Raw genomic sequence first — 15,586 nt, forward strand, 5'->3', positions numbered from 1 at the left:
AGGTGTTGCAAGTATTGAAGAAACAAAACAGGTGGAAAAGAAGATGATATGACATATTTTAAGGGGATCAATCCTTTTTTACATCTTATCAATGGGTTCTATTGTTTAATTTGTTGCTTTCTGATGCATCACATATATTGAATGTATGTACCATTTGCTTCTGAACCTTATATAAAGATTTGATACCCCTGCCTTAATAAAATGTTTTTTGCTTTGCCTGAAGCAGTTGGGGGGGGGGGAGAGGTGCAAAAAAGCCACTTTGCAAAGGTGTTGGTTGTTTTTCTGTCAAAATCAGGAACCAGGTTCTTTCCAGTTCCATGGCAATTCAGGTGCCTGGGCAATATACTTTTATAGGCAACATAATCATGAATCTCAATAAACCTGGAAGTCCTAAATAGCCATTCAACTCTGACTATGGTAAACAAATAAGAAATCTTTAGAAGAGGATTGAAGCCATTTAACAGCTTTTAACACAAGTATTTTGACTTGCTAAGCAATGTCCAGGTGATCAGTAAAACTTGGAAATTTAGTCCTGTTCTGTGGACAACAACACATAGATAATAAACTACACTGAATTGTGGGACACAAGTTGCTTAGACTCACTTTAGCTACTGAGGAAATTTATTTTGACAAGGCTATTTCCTTCTTACAGAAATGGGGGAGACGTGATCTAATATTAGAAGAAATTATTTTAGTTAGCTGTCAGTATTCAAATTTGTTAGGCACGTTGGGACTTCTAATGCTATAGGCAAGACAATATTAAGACAATATTCTGTTACTGTCTTTCACAAGGCCCACAGGCTAGATAAAAATTTCAAGGGAGCATAAGGATCTCAGTAAGCCTTAGATCCTTTCTGCTTCTTTCTTCCATTTTTACTTGCCTAAATTGGGAAAAAAGATGGTTGGTGTATTAAGTGTGCAGATCTTCTTACAATTACTGGCCCAAAAGCTTAGAAGGAAAGGCAACAATTTTCTCCAAGAAAATCTGGCCATTTAATAAAAACATTTAACATTTCCATAGACTAATGATAAAAAACCCACAAAATATATCTTATTTTTGTTCTAGTATTGCTTTACTTTTGATAAGCAGGCTAAGCAGTTTTTAAAGTGGGAATGAGACCCAAGTTCAATTTCTATTCAGCAATGTGATTCATTGAGTGGCATTAGATCACTTTTAAGCTTTCAGACTAAATACTACACAAAGGTCACCATTAGATATATTATATAAAAGTAGTTTATAAATATGACTGCATGACTAAGAATAAATATATTAATCAGAGCTATTATCAATTAAAGACACAGGACTATTTGAAAAAAGAAGCTTGTAGGTTATGATGTCAGTTTTGTAATCTGAATACTTTGACAAATGTGCTCATAAATTTTTAAACCCATATTTATATACCACAAAAGCTATTTTAAATTTGGAATACATAGAAATTGGTTCTTTTGTGGTAAGCGATTGCTGCAAACTGAAGGCTAGCATTACTATTATTACACAAAGCCATTGATTTATTCATACAAAGCACCCAAAACCTATTTATTACTTCTTATGGATGCATACTCTTTCCAGCTACTGAAATCACCCTATTTTAGAATTAAAAGTTTTCAGAAGCATTAATATGAAAGAACCTAATCATTATTCAGTCAATTCCATCAGAAACTTGTCTTTTTTAACCAAACCTAGTCTCCTGAAAACCTGGATTGTATGACCTTTGTTTTGAGAATATGATAGCATATTTTTAAAATTATTTTGAATATAGAACTATTGGGATATTTCCTGCATGATGCAGAAATTGTAATCCAAGCTCAAAAATGGTGAACAGTATCCTCCAGTGTCTTTACAGTGAGGACAGTCATATTGAAAAATGTTACTGTGAATAGGAGCACTACAGCACTACATTTTGTACTTATCTACAATGCTACTGACATAATTATTCCACATATATTTGCTAAAAAAATGTCACTGGTGTATGAGTTTAAACTGACCAGGGAAAAAAATCTTAAGAAAGTGACATGCATGTGAATGAAACATATATTCACACTCATCCCAAGCTTAAGTTAAAAGAGAATTGTAGAAGCCAATTTTAGTGGTATAATTTTGACCAAGCAATATCAATAATAGGCCAGAATGAGTGTGAATGGTCCCTTGAAACAAGTCATGTCTTGCATCTCAGTTCCTTCAAATAGCAAATGAAAAGACACATATGCAAAAACTTTGAGCCCATGCCATGAAAACTTATACTGAAAACTATACAGCACGGACACATCAGGAGCACAGAACCTGCTGAATTTCATGCTCTTGATGGTTTAAGATGACTGCATTACCATCTGAAGTTGCCAAATCAAATCTGTTTTATTACTGAATAATTTGTGGATTTGGAGATGAAAGACTTACGTCATCCATAAAATCAATCAATGAAGAAGAAGATGAAGAAGAAAAGGAATCCTATTTTAATGCATACAGCAGTAAAGAAACAGAAATAGATAGATGAAAATGTCTGTTTTGTGAAAACAACTGTATCACCATACTATTAAGAAATCAAATAAAGAAAAACTGGAAATGACTAACATATTATTTTGTTTAGCATAATTTCTACATAGTTTTGTTAACTAACTGTAATCCACAAATAATGAATATTCTTTCACTCACACTAAAAACAGATCAAGGGGCCATATGTTTACCAGATAACAAAATAATCATTATAGGTAGTTCTCAACTTACAATCACAACTGGGACTGGAAATCTGCTTGCAAGTCATGGCAGTCACGTGACTGGACCCATATTTTTGCCATTTTTGTGATGGTCATTAAGTGAACTTAACTGTGGTCGTTAAGTGAACCGCAGTTTTTGCCAGAAATTGGTGGCAAAGTCAAGGTGGATGCCAAGTGCCCCAAACGAAGTCATATAACTATGGGGGCCTGTGATATTTTATGATAGCCAGAAGTGCTTTACAGGTTGTAAAACATCTGTTCCAAGACCATCATAACTCTGAATAATCCTTAAATGACCAGTTGTAAATTGAGGACTACATGTAATGGGAATGTAAAATTTATTGTCACTATTTTGTCATAGCATGTTTTAATATCGAAACAAATGACTGCCAAACAGTAAATATATTGATAGGTAAGCTACATTTAATTGGAAATAAATTAGTATCAACTTGCTTCATCGGTGAATTCTTGCTTCTAAGTACCTTTTCCTTAGGCCTCATCTTCCTACCATCATCATTTTCCTCCCCCTTGAAGGCTACAATCCATCTCTTTCCTAGTTCCATAATATGCAACTCATTCTATTCTCTACTTCAGAAATATTTAATAACTTTGTTATATTATGTCCATTAATGAAACTGTATCAGAGATAAATAAGGATAGTTGCTGCTAGGTGGGAAAGGGCACCCCAGGGTGCACAATGGCCTGTTGTGGCTTTGTGTAAGCACTGCAAGGCTTCAGGTGGCTACTGTCAAGTGTGGGAACTTATCCAAGCCACATGTGACTTTCCATGTCAACTTCCCTATTCACTTTGCTTGTGGGAAACAGCAAAGGTCACAAATGGGGATCAGATGACCATGGAACATTGTAACTGTCATGAATTTGAGCCAGTTGCCAGGTGTCCATTTTATACTACTTATTCAGCCTCAGTCACTGAAAGAGTGGTTGTTAGCTGAGGACTAATTCTAGTTCTGAAAATATTACAGTTGTTTCATTTTAGGGTTAAGTTTCAAGACTTTAAAAAAATGGCAAAAAAAGAAAGCTCTTCTGTCATAATATTTGAAATACAGCTTAGGTTGGCACATAGGAAATCTGCATTAAAAGCATCATACTAATACTTTTAACATTCTCCTTCTCCCTTTTACAACTAAAAAACGATAAAAGTAGTAAATAATATTCCGTATGAATCAAAATATTTTGATGTTTTTGCAACATAATAACTACAGTTATGATTTCAAAGTAGTAGTGACCATGAACTTCATCCTTTTGTAACATCAAAATATTAAGAAATAAATCGAATTACTTACTTCAAACTGATCCAGAGCAGAGGTAGGTGCATTCAAAAATGCCAAGAAAGAATTTTGGGAGTCTTGATGCTTCACTCCTAGAAAACAATAGCATGATTTTAATCAATAGAAAACGATCACCCACATACTGATCTACCTGTTGCTGTTCCTGAGTTGTTGCTTTCTGCTTAAGTTCAAATTGTTCCCAAAAGATGTTATGGATTTTTTTTCTTGGATTTCTTGGATTCAAGTCCCTGTAGAATCAGTCTTGTTAACCCATATATTTCCAGCTCTTTAATCTTTAAGGTAGTAGTAAAAATTCATGGGAACCATTTGCTGGGATGGTCCTTTCAGGATTTAAAACAAAATTCTTATTCCCAGTTGCTAAATTTTGATACCAATTGTTACATAAGATCTCCCCAATTAAAACATGAGAAACTGGACTTATAATATTATGTGACAATTGATTTTTTTGTACATCATCTAGAGTCCTTCTTTGAGGGAGATGGGCGGTTCAGAAATGTCATAAGCAAACAAACAAATAATTAAATGCATAAATACATAAATAATACATACTTTCTTTACCTACTATGGCATGTAAATAATACCCATGATCTAAGGCAATTTTCACTTTCAGTTTTTACTGAGAAGTTCCCTGTTCCCCAGTCTGTATAGGTTCCATTAGTGTGTTCCCAGTGTTCAAAATAGAAAGGAAAGAGATTAAAAAACTTGCTTGCTGCTGAAAAAAATGAGTGTCTCTATAAAAACTTCAGCAAAAATCCTGTTATTATTCAATATAACCCAGCTGATCTTGTTTGAGATTGGAAGCTAAACAAGGATAAGCCTGTTTAGCATTTGAATAGTACACTATCAGGAAATCTCTAAACTACAGATTAGACTGAGAGTTAAAAAACATCTCAGAAAAAAAAGAAATGGAAAACTACTTTTGCCCTGTGACCAAACAAATGGCATCAGTATTCCCTAAAGCTATCAAGAGTAAACTTTAATCTGAAGACTTTTATCTACTGTATTGAAGGAAATTAGAGAGACTGTTGAATTATTATTTTCTGTTTAAAACTAATCTGATCCTTCTTGCAACAACAGGAAATTAATCCCTAAGCATTTATTCTGAGATTAGTGCTATCTAAAATGAGATATCTTTTTTAACAAATAAGCTTCTACCATGTATTGATATGATTTTTTCTGATTGATACAACTAAAACAGTTAAGTATTTGCATATGATAAATGTGTCCAACAAGATACATATTAGTATAAGATTTGTAAGCCTCATAAACCATCTGGTGTCACCAACTTGAGTTTGTGGCTATCAGTTCCGGGCTTCACAAATCTGGAAGACTACTTAATAGCAGCAACTCCAATTTTGGTGGCTCACATTTGGCAACTTTACACCCAGTATTCAACACAGAAGGTTCAAGGCAAATTTGACTCTTTATGTAGAACAAGCATCCTACAGGATTGGTTGCTATAAACCAAATAAAATCATCCTGATGTATAGAAGAACAGCAAACATGCTTTGAGTAATGCTGAAATATTAAAGTAAAAAGGTTTTGGCAGTAAAGCAATTGTTTAATGCGATTTGGGGGGAGGGGTGTCTCCTGGTTTTAATTACTAATGTAAGATCCATATGCCAAATCACGTATAAAATAATAAAAAGGTGGAATTAGGCATAAAAAGGGATGATTTTTCACATTTAAATTAGAGATGGAAAATACTGTTAAAAACGGGTGTTATTTATTATAATACATGAGCTACTTAATAAGAAAGCAATCCTGAATCTGAATGAATGTCAGAAAATTCTTCTGATTTTTTTACATGCATTTTACTTGCAATGGTTAAATTACTGGAAATCAGAAATATCGGTAAATGCTAATCTATTTCTATCTCCCATCTCTTGGAGGGCCAGGTTCAGGAGATAGAGAGAAACACTGCATGGATTAAAATGAAGCAGTGAATAGTATATGCAAAAGAGAAATTAAAATTCAACTGCATATGGCTCTGAACTAAAACTCTTTGATATAAGACTCCTTGAATGCAAGCATATTGATCTCTGAAGAAACAACTACTGTAAACAGGGATATGTACATTGTTTTGCAATAACCAAACAAACTAGTAACATCTGTTTTGTCCAGCAACGATCACACAATACAAAAAAACCCAACAACAACTGATTCCTATCCTCAGTATGCATTTGGCCCTGAGATCTACTCTTTCACCTTGCCTTATCAGTGCTAATATAACACTATAGTACTTTTAAATCTTCATCCCTGATGCTATATTACTCCTGAATTGTGATGGGTGAATTTGTTTTACAATAGGATCATTTGAATAAGGTACACTTAAGTGTCCATTCACAAACTGAAATGTATGATTTTTATAAACAGATATAGGTTCTATCACAATTAGAGGTCCACTTCCAGGCCTTCTCACACTCTAAGATACTGCTCTATAGTTGCTTTCTTTGCTGTTTCTTCCCAAGAGACATCGGATGAAGAAAATACTGGTGTGTGTGTGTGTATGTGTGTGTGTGTGAAGTTCTCTTCCTTAGAATAAATAGTAAAACCAACTAACATTTTCAATTATATTAATGCAATTATCAATAGATTAAACTTCCTGTAAAAGGTTTACTTTAGAGAACTCATAAGTCTTAATTGAGCTCATGGCTTAAAATGATCAAAGATTAAAAGACTATGCATTTTATATATGTTCTTTTCTATCCTATATAGCTGACTTCTAAGCAGTACTTGACAACTGAAGACTAAATTAAGAATCACCTTCTTTTAAGAAGATAAAACAATAAGGTATTGCGTGTTCCTAATACAGAGACTATAAATGCACAAACAAAAACATGATTTGAAAAAAATGTATTTCAAGTATGCCAAGAGTACATAAGATAATATTAATTTTGTAACAGCTGTGTGGGTACATCTTATCATGCCAGGGCTACTATGACACGTCAAGAGTCAGAATCTTCAAAATACAGATTCTGTCAGCACTCTGTAAGTGGACGTTCTGATTTGATAAGATGTACCCACCACCAGTCAGCTTTATTTGGATGTCAGTGCCCGTACCCTTTTCTGACTGAAGTTCTTCTGCCTCTTTTTTCAATCTGTCTATTTCTGATAACAGGTTGGAGTTCTTCTTTTCAGATTCCTGTAATTTGCTTTACACAAACAAAACAAAAAGAGAGACACTCAGTTAGTAAGGACCATGATGTGGTTATATTTGAAAATTGATTGCAGTGTACTTCAATTAGGAAAACCCCACTTAAGTCTCACTATTAAACAAAAGATAACATAAAAATGGACAAAAGCATTTGATTTCAATAAGTAAGCTTGAAAAGGAAAATAATGACTTCTCTTTGATTCATGATTTTGTTGTATAACCCAATGGAACAAGATGATTTTATGATTAGTTTAAAATTATCGATAGTGATAGTTCCATGATAATTCCTAACAAGCAGGCAGAATAGAGGGAAGATATATATGCTGTGAATGATTATAGTATGATTTCAATAGTGCAAACCTCCAGTTGTCCAGATGCCCAGTCTCTAACCTACCAACTGACCCTAACAATTTTTTTCCCTTTGCACTTTTATATGAAATACAAAGTGGCAAAAACTCTCACTTTTATGTTCTAAGGATATCTTTGGGGGCCCAGAACCATATTTGTAAATTATTAATCTTCTTAATAAAAAAGCACACGGCTGGCAACCTTGAATAAGACAAGGTGGTACACTGGTATCAAAGTCATTATATGCCTGCCAATGGGGGGCACAAGACAAAAGACAAAATGTATTTTTGTTTTGTCAGGACACATATACAAAAGACTGGGATCTGAATTATTACACTGTGAAGTACGTTTTGCCTTTTTTTTCTAATTATGGGTTGCACTGGACACTTATATACCTAATCTTGAACTTCATGCTTACTTTAACATTTTTTAACATATATAAATATCATTCTAACGAATGAAGATTTTAAACTATGTTCTATATAATGATTTACTCTATGCAGAAATTTTTCATCATATAAAAGCAGTATTATCAAACTGCATTCTAACATCAAAGAATATTTATTTATTAACATGATTTATTGTGGAAAAAGCTATATAGAACTCTTATTGTTACAACTGCTTTCTAATACAACTAATATTTCTTTTGTTTTAAATAGTAGGGGTTCATTAAGTTTTGCATGTGGTATTCTACTTCTGTAAGTCCCTGAAATATCACTGTGTTGGATGGCCATATAATTTAATTACTAACTAACTAGCTAACTAACTAACTAAATGCATGAATAAAAGGAAGGGAGGGAAGAAGGAAGGAAGGAAGGAGAAAGATTTTATATTGTTTCCTAGTAACAACTTCTAAACAGGAATTCTGAATAAAGAATTTTCTAATTCAGTACAAGAGACGAAAAGACCACAATTGGAAAGCAATTCATCAGGTATTCTAATAGTATGTCAGAGGAATATTGTATGTTAATCTTAATAATGTTGTAAAATATGACAGGTATTTATTTTCAGCTGAAGTCTTTCAATTGTTTTCAGGAAACAATTTTCAAATAAATCGCAAACCATACACAGAAAATTGGATTTTTTTATGGCAAGCCATCAAACTATTATATTCAGTTTCTGAAACCAAAAACAATGTCAAATTTATCAGGATGAATCTCAACAGAAAGTATCACAAGCTGCCTTAAAATCTTAAAAGGAATCATTAAATCTTACCATTCTGTTGCAATGTTACAAGCTTTAACTTTATTTAACTCTTCCTGAATGGCTTGCTTGGCTCGTATTTCTGCATCAAGGGCTGACTGTAGCTCTAACCTTGCAGACATATCTAGTTTCGCAAAGCGACGCATCTTCCAAGGCATGTCCTTCAAAGAAAATGTTTTTAAATATTATTAGCTAATATGTCTCCAATGATACCTTAATATTTAAAACTCTAACAAACATTATAATATCACTTTTAGATAGTGGGGTGGATCTAGAGCTGTCCTTTTTTGATATGATACATTGTTTATGTAATGGGCCAAAATCCAGTGGAAGAAAAGGTAGGTTGAAAGTGGAAATTTGTTTGCTTTGCTATTTGGCCACTTCTCCTTCATGACTCTGGAGGATTTTTGAGTTTTTTGGAGTTTTCCAAGAAAGGTGTAAGGGAAAGGAACCAACAATCTCCCACTCCACTTTAATCATTGAAAGCATGGCCTTTTTTAGTCTAGGTAATAAAAGTATGACTTCACTGGCAAGATACTTAGGCTATTATAGTCTCTCTATTGGGGAGATGGGTGGCATGTAAATGTAATAAATAAAGAGTAAATATTAAACATTTTTGCCAAAGACTACATTAAGTAGTAAAGGACCACTCCTATCCTCTCACATAAATTTATTTAATAATTATTTATTTAATAATTACTCTATAGTACAGCGGCCCCCAACCTTTTGGGCTTTGTGGAGAGAGTTTTTTCCACGGACTGGAGAGGCATCGTTTTGTGTGCTGCCTGCATCCTATGAATGGGTCTTTGCTTATTTGTGCAGCCCAGTTTCTGGCATGCGTGGACCAGTGTCAGGCCACGGACCGGGAGTTGGGGACCCTTGATCTAGTGGATTTTTTTTTTAATTTAATGAATTATGTACTTGTTCTACAGAAGCAGCTAAGGGCATATTACAGTTTCATGGATTAAAAAAAGAACCAAAGAGGAAACCTAACAGAACTTTTACATATTTTTCCCCATGTTGTTTTCCATATATAGTTCCTATGAAGTTTACAAATAACAGTTTTTGGTAGGTATACAATTTTAATAGCAACAACAACATAAATATCGGCACAAGCAAGATAGAGTTCTCTAAGTGCAGTTGTTTAAAAAATTGGCAGAAAGAATTTAAAGAAAAATCTAAACTTTGTGTTTACAAATGTTTTCATGCTATACTTTGCCGTAATTTACAATGATATAGATTCAGTTACTTTTCTGAATTAGAAAAGTACATCGTGAATAAGAAGTTAAGTGCCTAGATGTAGGTGTCTGGTACAACAGTTGATACAACTTACAGTAAGCATTTATTTAATGGCTTAGCAAATTATTAGAACTAGAATCATGTCGAAAATGCAAAGCTTACTGTTGCCCTTGCACCCAAGCTGGAGCTCTTCAATGCTTCTAGTTCTTCAGTCATTTTGGAAGCTAACGCTTGAAGATAACCTCGGGCATCTTTTTCATCACTCACCCTGAACAAACAATGACCAGATGAAAAACTTTAGAAAAGCTAAGGGCTGTATTTGAACATAATTACATTGGAAAATAAAATAAAAAAGTTGAGGAAAGCAGCAGTGAAATTTTAACACAATTAACATGTTTATGAAATTATTCCCTGTTAGCTGAACTTCAAGATATGACATTACTGGAAGTAGAAAAGTAACAATTCCATAAGGTTGAGATCAATGGCTGTTCACTACACACCAGCAATACGAAACTGGTTTTAAATTGTATTCAAATTTCAGGTATTCTGAAGGTGCAGTAAGTACAGAAAATGATTGCCACTACATGATTCTTATTGCCACAATATACATCTGAACCTGGTCTAGTAAACCAAGAATGCTTTGGCATTCTGACAGAGATCATTTGGGAGCAATCCTATCAAGCAGCAAATTTGGTAATCTAGATCTTAACCACTTTCTCCAAAGAACTGCCAAGCAGCCTGCTGGGAAACTCTCCAAACACCTGTTGGAAACCAATGAAATCCATAAAGCAGCTAGGGCAGACCACTATAGTGGATGGGCCCATATTATGGCACTAAGGAGTGGCTGCAAGATTCAGAATAATAAGATAGAGATCTCACCATCATTAAGGATTGATGTTAATGTCTTACACCCTCAAATTACATATCAATTACTCCAACACAAAAATAGATCCAGCGAAAGACCCTCAATATAGGTTGATCGCAGGTTGACTTGCAACCAGACAATGAATGTAATGTGAATTAAAAATGGAATTATCCTAACTTGCAATATGGTGATTTTATATAGAATCTGATCATCAATAAAATTCCTTATGGAATTCTGCAAACAGATATCTAGAATTACAGTCAAGATAATAAATACATTTCCTTGAACAGATGTAACTGCACCATGTTACATATGTACATCTTTATTCTTAATCAAGGTCACATTTTTCTCTGCATAAATGCATTCTTCATTTTTCAGTTTAATTCTGAAACAGTCTTTGTCAGATGCATAGTTGTGATTTTATTCCATATTACAACTAAACCAATTGGTCAGAATTATTGTATGATGGCCAATTAACGCTCATCCTTATGCAAGATAAGGATCTTGCACATATGCACATATTTAGCAACTGTTAGTAAGAAATCACAACTTTTTAAAATTGTGATTAAATTGTGAAATAACATAATTGTTCTATGTAAAACCCTTTGGATTCAGGAATCTTGGCTCAATATAAACATTGGATTGCTTCTACTAGTTTTCAGTAGCTGATCTCATTATTTCTAAATAAAGACAGATAAATTAAAAAATATATGTAAATATATGTGACATAATTTTTGACATTAGGGGAAAATGTGCATCTTTATAATGATAGTTATAACAGAATATTTTATAATAGAATTGCATCAATTTGATTCTAACTATTTATAGCATCAGGCAAAATCTATTACGACTTTGCTATGACATATATATTTAATATGAAAGGCTTTTTTTCTCTTGTCTTATCTTTTCTTTACTTATTTTATGATTACTGCATTGGGAGAAAAATATTTTAATTAAATGGAAAAGTCAAAGCAACACTAGAGATGTGATCCTACTGAAGTTACCAATTTCGAGGGAAATCATTATAACAACAACAGCGATTGATAATATGGATCCATGGAATGTAGTTTTGTAGGAATCAGAGTGTGGCATAGTAGAATTAAAATGAGATTTTGTTTTGGAAGAGACAAAAATATTATGAATTAAATATGCAAATGTTCTTAGTAGCAGAGCAGACCATGCTTTCCCCCCCTCCATTTCTGGGTATTTGAAATAGTAAAATATATTAAAAAGTGGAGAAGAATCAGGAAGGCTATTAGGAAGGCTGAATGTAGGAGAAAAATAAGATTGTTCACACTGAATGAAGATTATGTAAGTAAATTTAAGGTTTAAGAGTAAGGCATAATCCCCAGAGAAAATTAAAGCTTGATCGTTTAGTCCAAAGGAACCATATCATATGCAGGAATACTATTAAATGCAGATAACAAGTAAATACATCTTTTCCCTCCAATCCAAAGCAATGTTTGTATTAACCCCAGAACAATAGCACCAACTAATATAAATTAGCATATAAAAAGAATAATTAAAATTGGTTGCAGCATGTAGTTGTCTTTTTAGGGAAATATATGATCATGAAGGCAATATTGCTATTTACTGTTGTTGCTAGTAAAAGAAAGAAACAATCAGATCCCTGGGTTCAATATACCAATGTCTCTTTCAGAGCCTGCTGCTAACATGTAACCATTCTTTGCTGCCTAGTTAATGGCTGATTAGTTAATTGGGGAAGAATTAATGTTGGGACTCTCTGAGAGACTTAAACTGAGAGTGTGAATCTACTGAATAGTTGGGTCCCCTGTGATCAAAGAAAAATCCACATGTGAGAAATGGAACATTCCAAAATCCAAGTCTGTCTCCTCCATTCTGGAATGTTTGTTATTTTGTGTAAACATTTTTATGTTCTGAATTCTGAAACTCCCATTATCCTTTTCTCCTGAATAGTTTTAATAATTAAGGTATCTATTATATTTCAAATTTCTTTTTTAGAAAGCAGATGTATCTTCATCAGTAAGATTATGCTTCCAATGATCGAATGAGACTGAGTAAAATATAGTTTTACTGCCAATGTTATATTTTTTTTTCTTGTAACCAAAACTTAATTTATAGCAAAGGAAAAGAAAAAATCAAATTATGTAGCTTTGATTTTTTTTTTTTTTGCTTATAAGTCAGGCTGTAAAAATAAACATGGATCATGGTCTTAGATTGAAATTATGTCAGTTCACAAATGTAAGTAACCTACTTGGACCAATTCAAGTTTTTCAGAATGAAACAAATTGTCCTGCCATATAAAAGAGAGAGACAGAGAGAACTATTTCTATATAAGGATAGCAAAGTTACATTACAAATAAAAATGCAGAGGCGCTAAATGTTTCTCTAAAAGACCTCTGTTTATCTATTTTTTAATAAAAAATAAATTACACTGCTGTTATGAAAGCAAGCAAGATTAAAATATGTTAGGCTGATAGAACATGTTAACATTAATCAATGTTAAATGACTTGTGGAAAAGATTGTTAAAATTAGATCTAAATATAAAACAATGGGACAACAGATTACAGCAAAAGTATTTTTCCATGAACAATTCTGAATTCATCCCTGTTTTTCACTCTTAGCTTTGTCACTCAGAAAGATGTCTATTTGATATAAGCATTCTTAGTGGAAAATCAGTTTGCATTCAATGCTATTAGTTTCTGTTTAAGAAAGGTACCAAGTGTCTCTACCATGTTTCATCCACTTAAAATATTTTAATATTAGGGACAATAACAGGTCAAGGTTTTCAACTACTCTTTTGTTCTATTATATATTCAGTTATGAAACTAATACAGTTAATGAAATATAAGCAAGTGTGGCTTATGACTTATTGAAAGTTCAAGAACTTTGTCAGACATGATTTGCTCTTTTAAGTAGACTCGGGATTATCAGAAGGCTCAAAATAGATGACAAAACTGTAAAATTATTTTTTGTTATGCAAAAATAAATGTACCTTACTGCATGAGTCACAAACAGAAAAATGTCCTTACCACTGGATGATCTCAGTAATCTGGGCTTCCCAATGTGCTACAGATTCTTTTTTGTCAGCAAGATCTCTCATCTCTTCTTCAAGTTGTCGGTTACTCATACTTAGTCTTTCATACATTGCTGTAAGCTAAATATATATTTTAAAAAATATTATAATCACAATTATGATTCTGCACTAGTGATCGGAAAGTGCTTTCTTCTGAGCTCATCATGCATTGAAAAAATCTAAATGAGGCACTAACTATATTCACATATGTATTGCCCCAGGAGGTTTCTTACATGTTACATATATTTATGATGTACTCTTATTTTTCAGTTGTCTTTCTGTGAAAACAGTTGTAACCTCTGAAATTTTCCAAAGTGTCATTACTGATATACTGTCTGTAAAAATAACACTGTAACATTAAAAATATTTAGGCAAATGCTAAATATCTTTTTATTTACTTCAGCAAGAACAGGCTTCAACTCATCCAATAAGACTAAGTGGTTTGGGATTTTATGGCTACCTGGAACTGGGAACTTTCCATCTTTAATTTTGGATAGGTAGGCAAAACTACTACACCACTTGCTCCTATTTGAGGAGCAGATGGCAGATGTGGCTAGGAGGACATTTGTACAACCTTCTGCTGGGCACTGTTTGGGACCTTTCTTGGAGCAAGAGGCACTGCATACCATAACTCCTGTTTTGGTTACCTCTTAAATTGATTAATGACACATGTTTTACATGCTGCTGTCCTTGAAGAACATATGGAGATTACAAAAGGTTCAGAATGTGGTGGTTCATCTGACCTCCAGTTTGCTTCACTGACCTCCAGTTTGCTTTTGGTTAGAATTAAAGGTGTTGTTTGTTATTTATAAAGCCTTTTCTCCAACTAACACTACTAATCTCATCAAATCTGGCAGGAGGTCCCATTGAGTAGAAAAAGTCATCCAGTGGGACCCAAAAAGTGTGCTTTTTTGGTCACAGCACCTGTCCCTTGGAACACCATACTGTCCAAGATTAGATCAACCCAAACCTGCTGTCTGATTATGCTGACCTTTTGGAAAACTTTTAAGAACTATTTGTTTTTCTGGGCATATGTATCCAGAGTATAGCTGAGCCTATATTTCTTGGTGGCATTGTTTCTTTGGCAGCTATTTTATATTTTTTGACTTATTTGTAGTATTTTTAAAAAAATTTGTTAAGCTACCCAGATTTGTGCTTAGACAATAGACATTAATCTAAACAAATAAATTTGTGCCAGATTTGTGCTTAGACAATAGACATTAATCTAAACAAATAAATACATTCTATTATCAACTTTACCTAAATCTGTTCAATACATTAATGCATGTTAAAGAACATATCACTCACCTTGTCAAGCTCATTGGAAAGCTTTTTGTTTTCTTCAGTCAGCAGAATCTTTTCGCGTTCATATTTATGTTTGAATTCTGTTTCAAACTCCTCCCTTTCATTTTGGCTATGATAAAATGTGCAATACAATTATGATATATAAAGTATAATTTCCTAAATTTTCTCACAACTTAAAATATACATAAAAATATTAAGATCCCACAGTAACTAATACAAAAAAGAATATAGTAATCCATACAATTGCTCTATAATAACACCATATAATATTAGAATTTAAGTTAGCAGTTTATAAACGCCTTAAATATATGGATTTTTGAAGTATGCATCATTATCACCAAAGTATGTCTAGGTTTCACTGAATAAATCCCTTTAATTTCAGAGAATT

The 15,586-nt window shown here is 33.1% G+C and overlaps 2 protein-coding genes across 4 annotated transcripts in view; one reads left to right on the forward strand and one right to left on the reverse strand.

The window, feature by feature from the left end:
• COQ8A (coenzyme Q8A) overlaps positions 1-6,759 on the forward strand; it is a 106,983-nt gene extending 100,224 nt beyond the window's left edge. Inside the window, exon 17 of the mRNA XM_058176618.1 lies at positions 6,741-6,759. Within this exon, the coding sequence (XP_058032601.1) occupies positions 6,741-6,744 (4 nt within the window). The 3' untranslated portion in view covers positions 6,745-6,759. The remainder of the gene's footprint in view (positions 1-6,740) is intronic.
• Positions 1-15,586, reverse strand: part of CDC42BPA (CDC42 binding protein kinase alpha) — a 150,325-nt gene that overhangs the window by 36,008 nt on the left and 98,731 nt on the right. For all 3 annotated transcript variants that reach the window (XM_058169811.1, XM_058171461.1, XM_058170638.1), the window contains exons 16-21: positions 15,202-15,307; positions 13,850-13,974; positions 10,132-10,237; positions 8,743-8,891; positions 7,086-7,177; positions 4,017-4,093 (exon numbers count right to left, since the gene is read on the reverse strand). In XM_058169811.1, coding sequence (XP_058025794.1) covers positions 4,017-4,093; positions 7,086-7,177; positions 8,743-8,891; positions 10,132-10,237; positions 13,850-13,974; positions 15,202-15,307 — 655 coding nt within the window. The remainder of the gene's footprint in view (positions 1-4,016; positions 4,094-7,085; positions 7,178-8,742; positions 8,892-10,131; positions 10,238-13,849; positions 13,975-15,201; positions 15,308-15,586) is intronic.

This window comes from Ahaetulla prasina, chromosome 1, assembly GCF_028640845.1.
Source record: "Ahaetulla prasina isolate Xishuangbanna chromosome 1, ASM2864084v1, whole genome shotgun sequence".
NCBI lineage: Eukaryota > Metazoa > Chordata > Lepidosauria > Squamata > Colubridae > Ahaetulla > Ahaetulla prasina.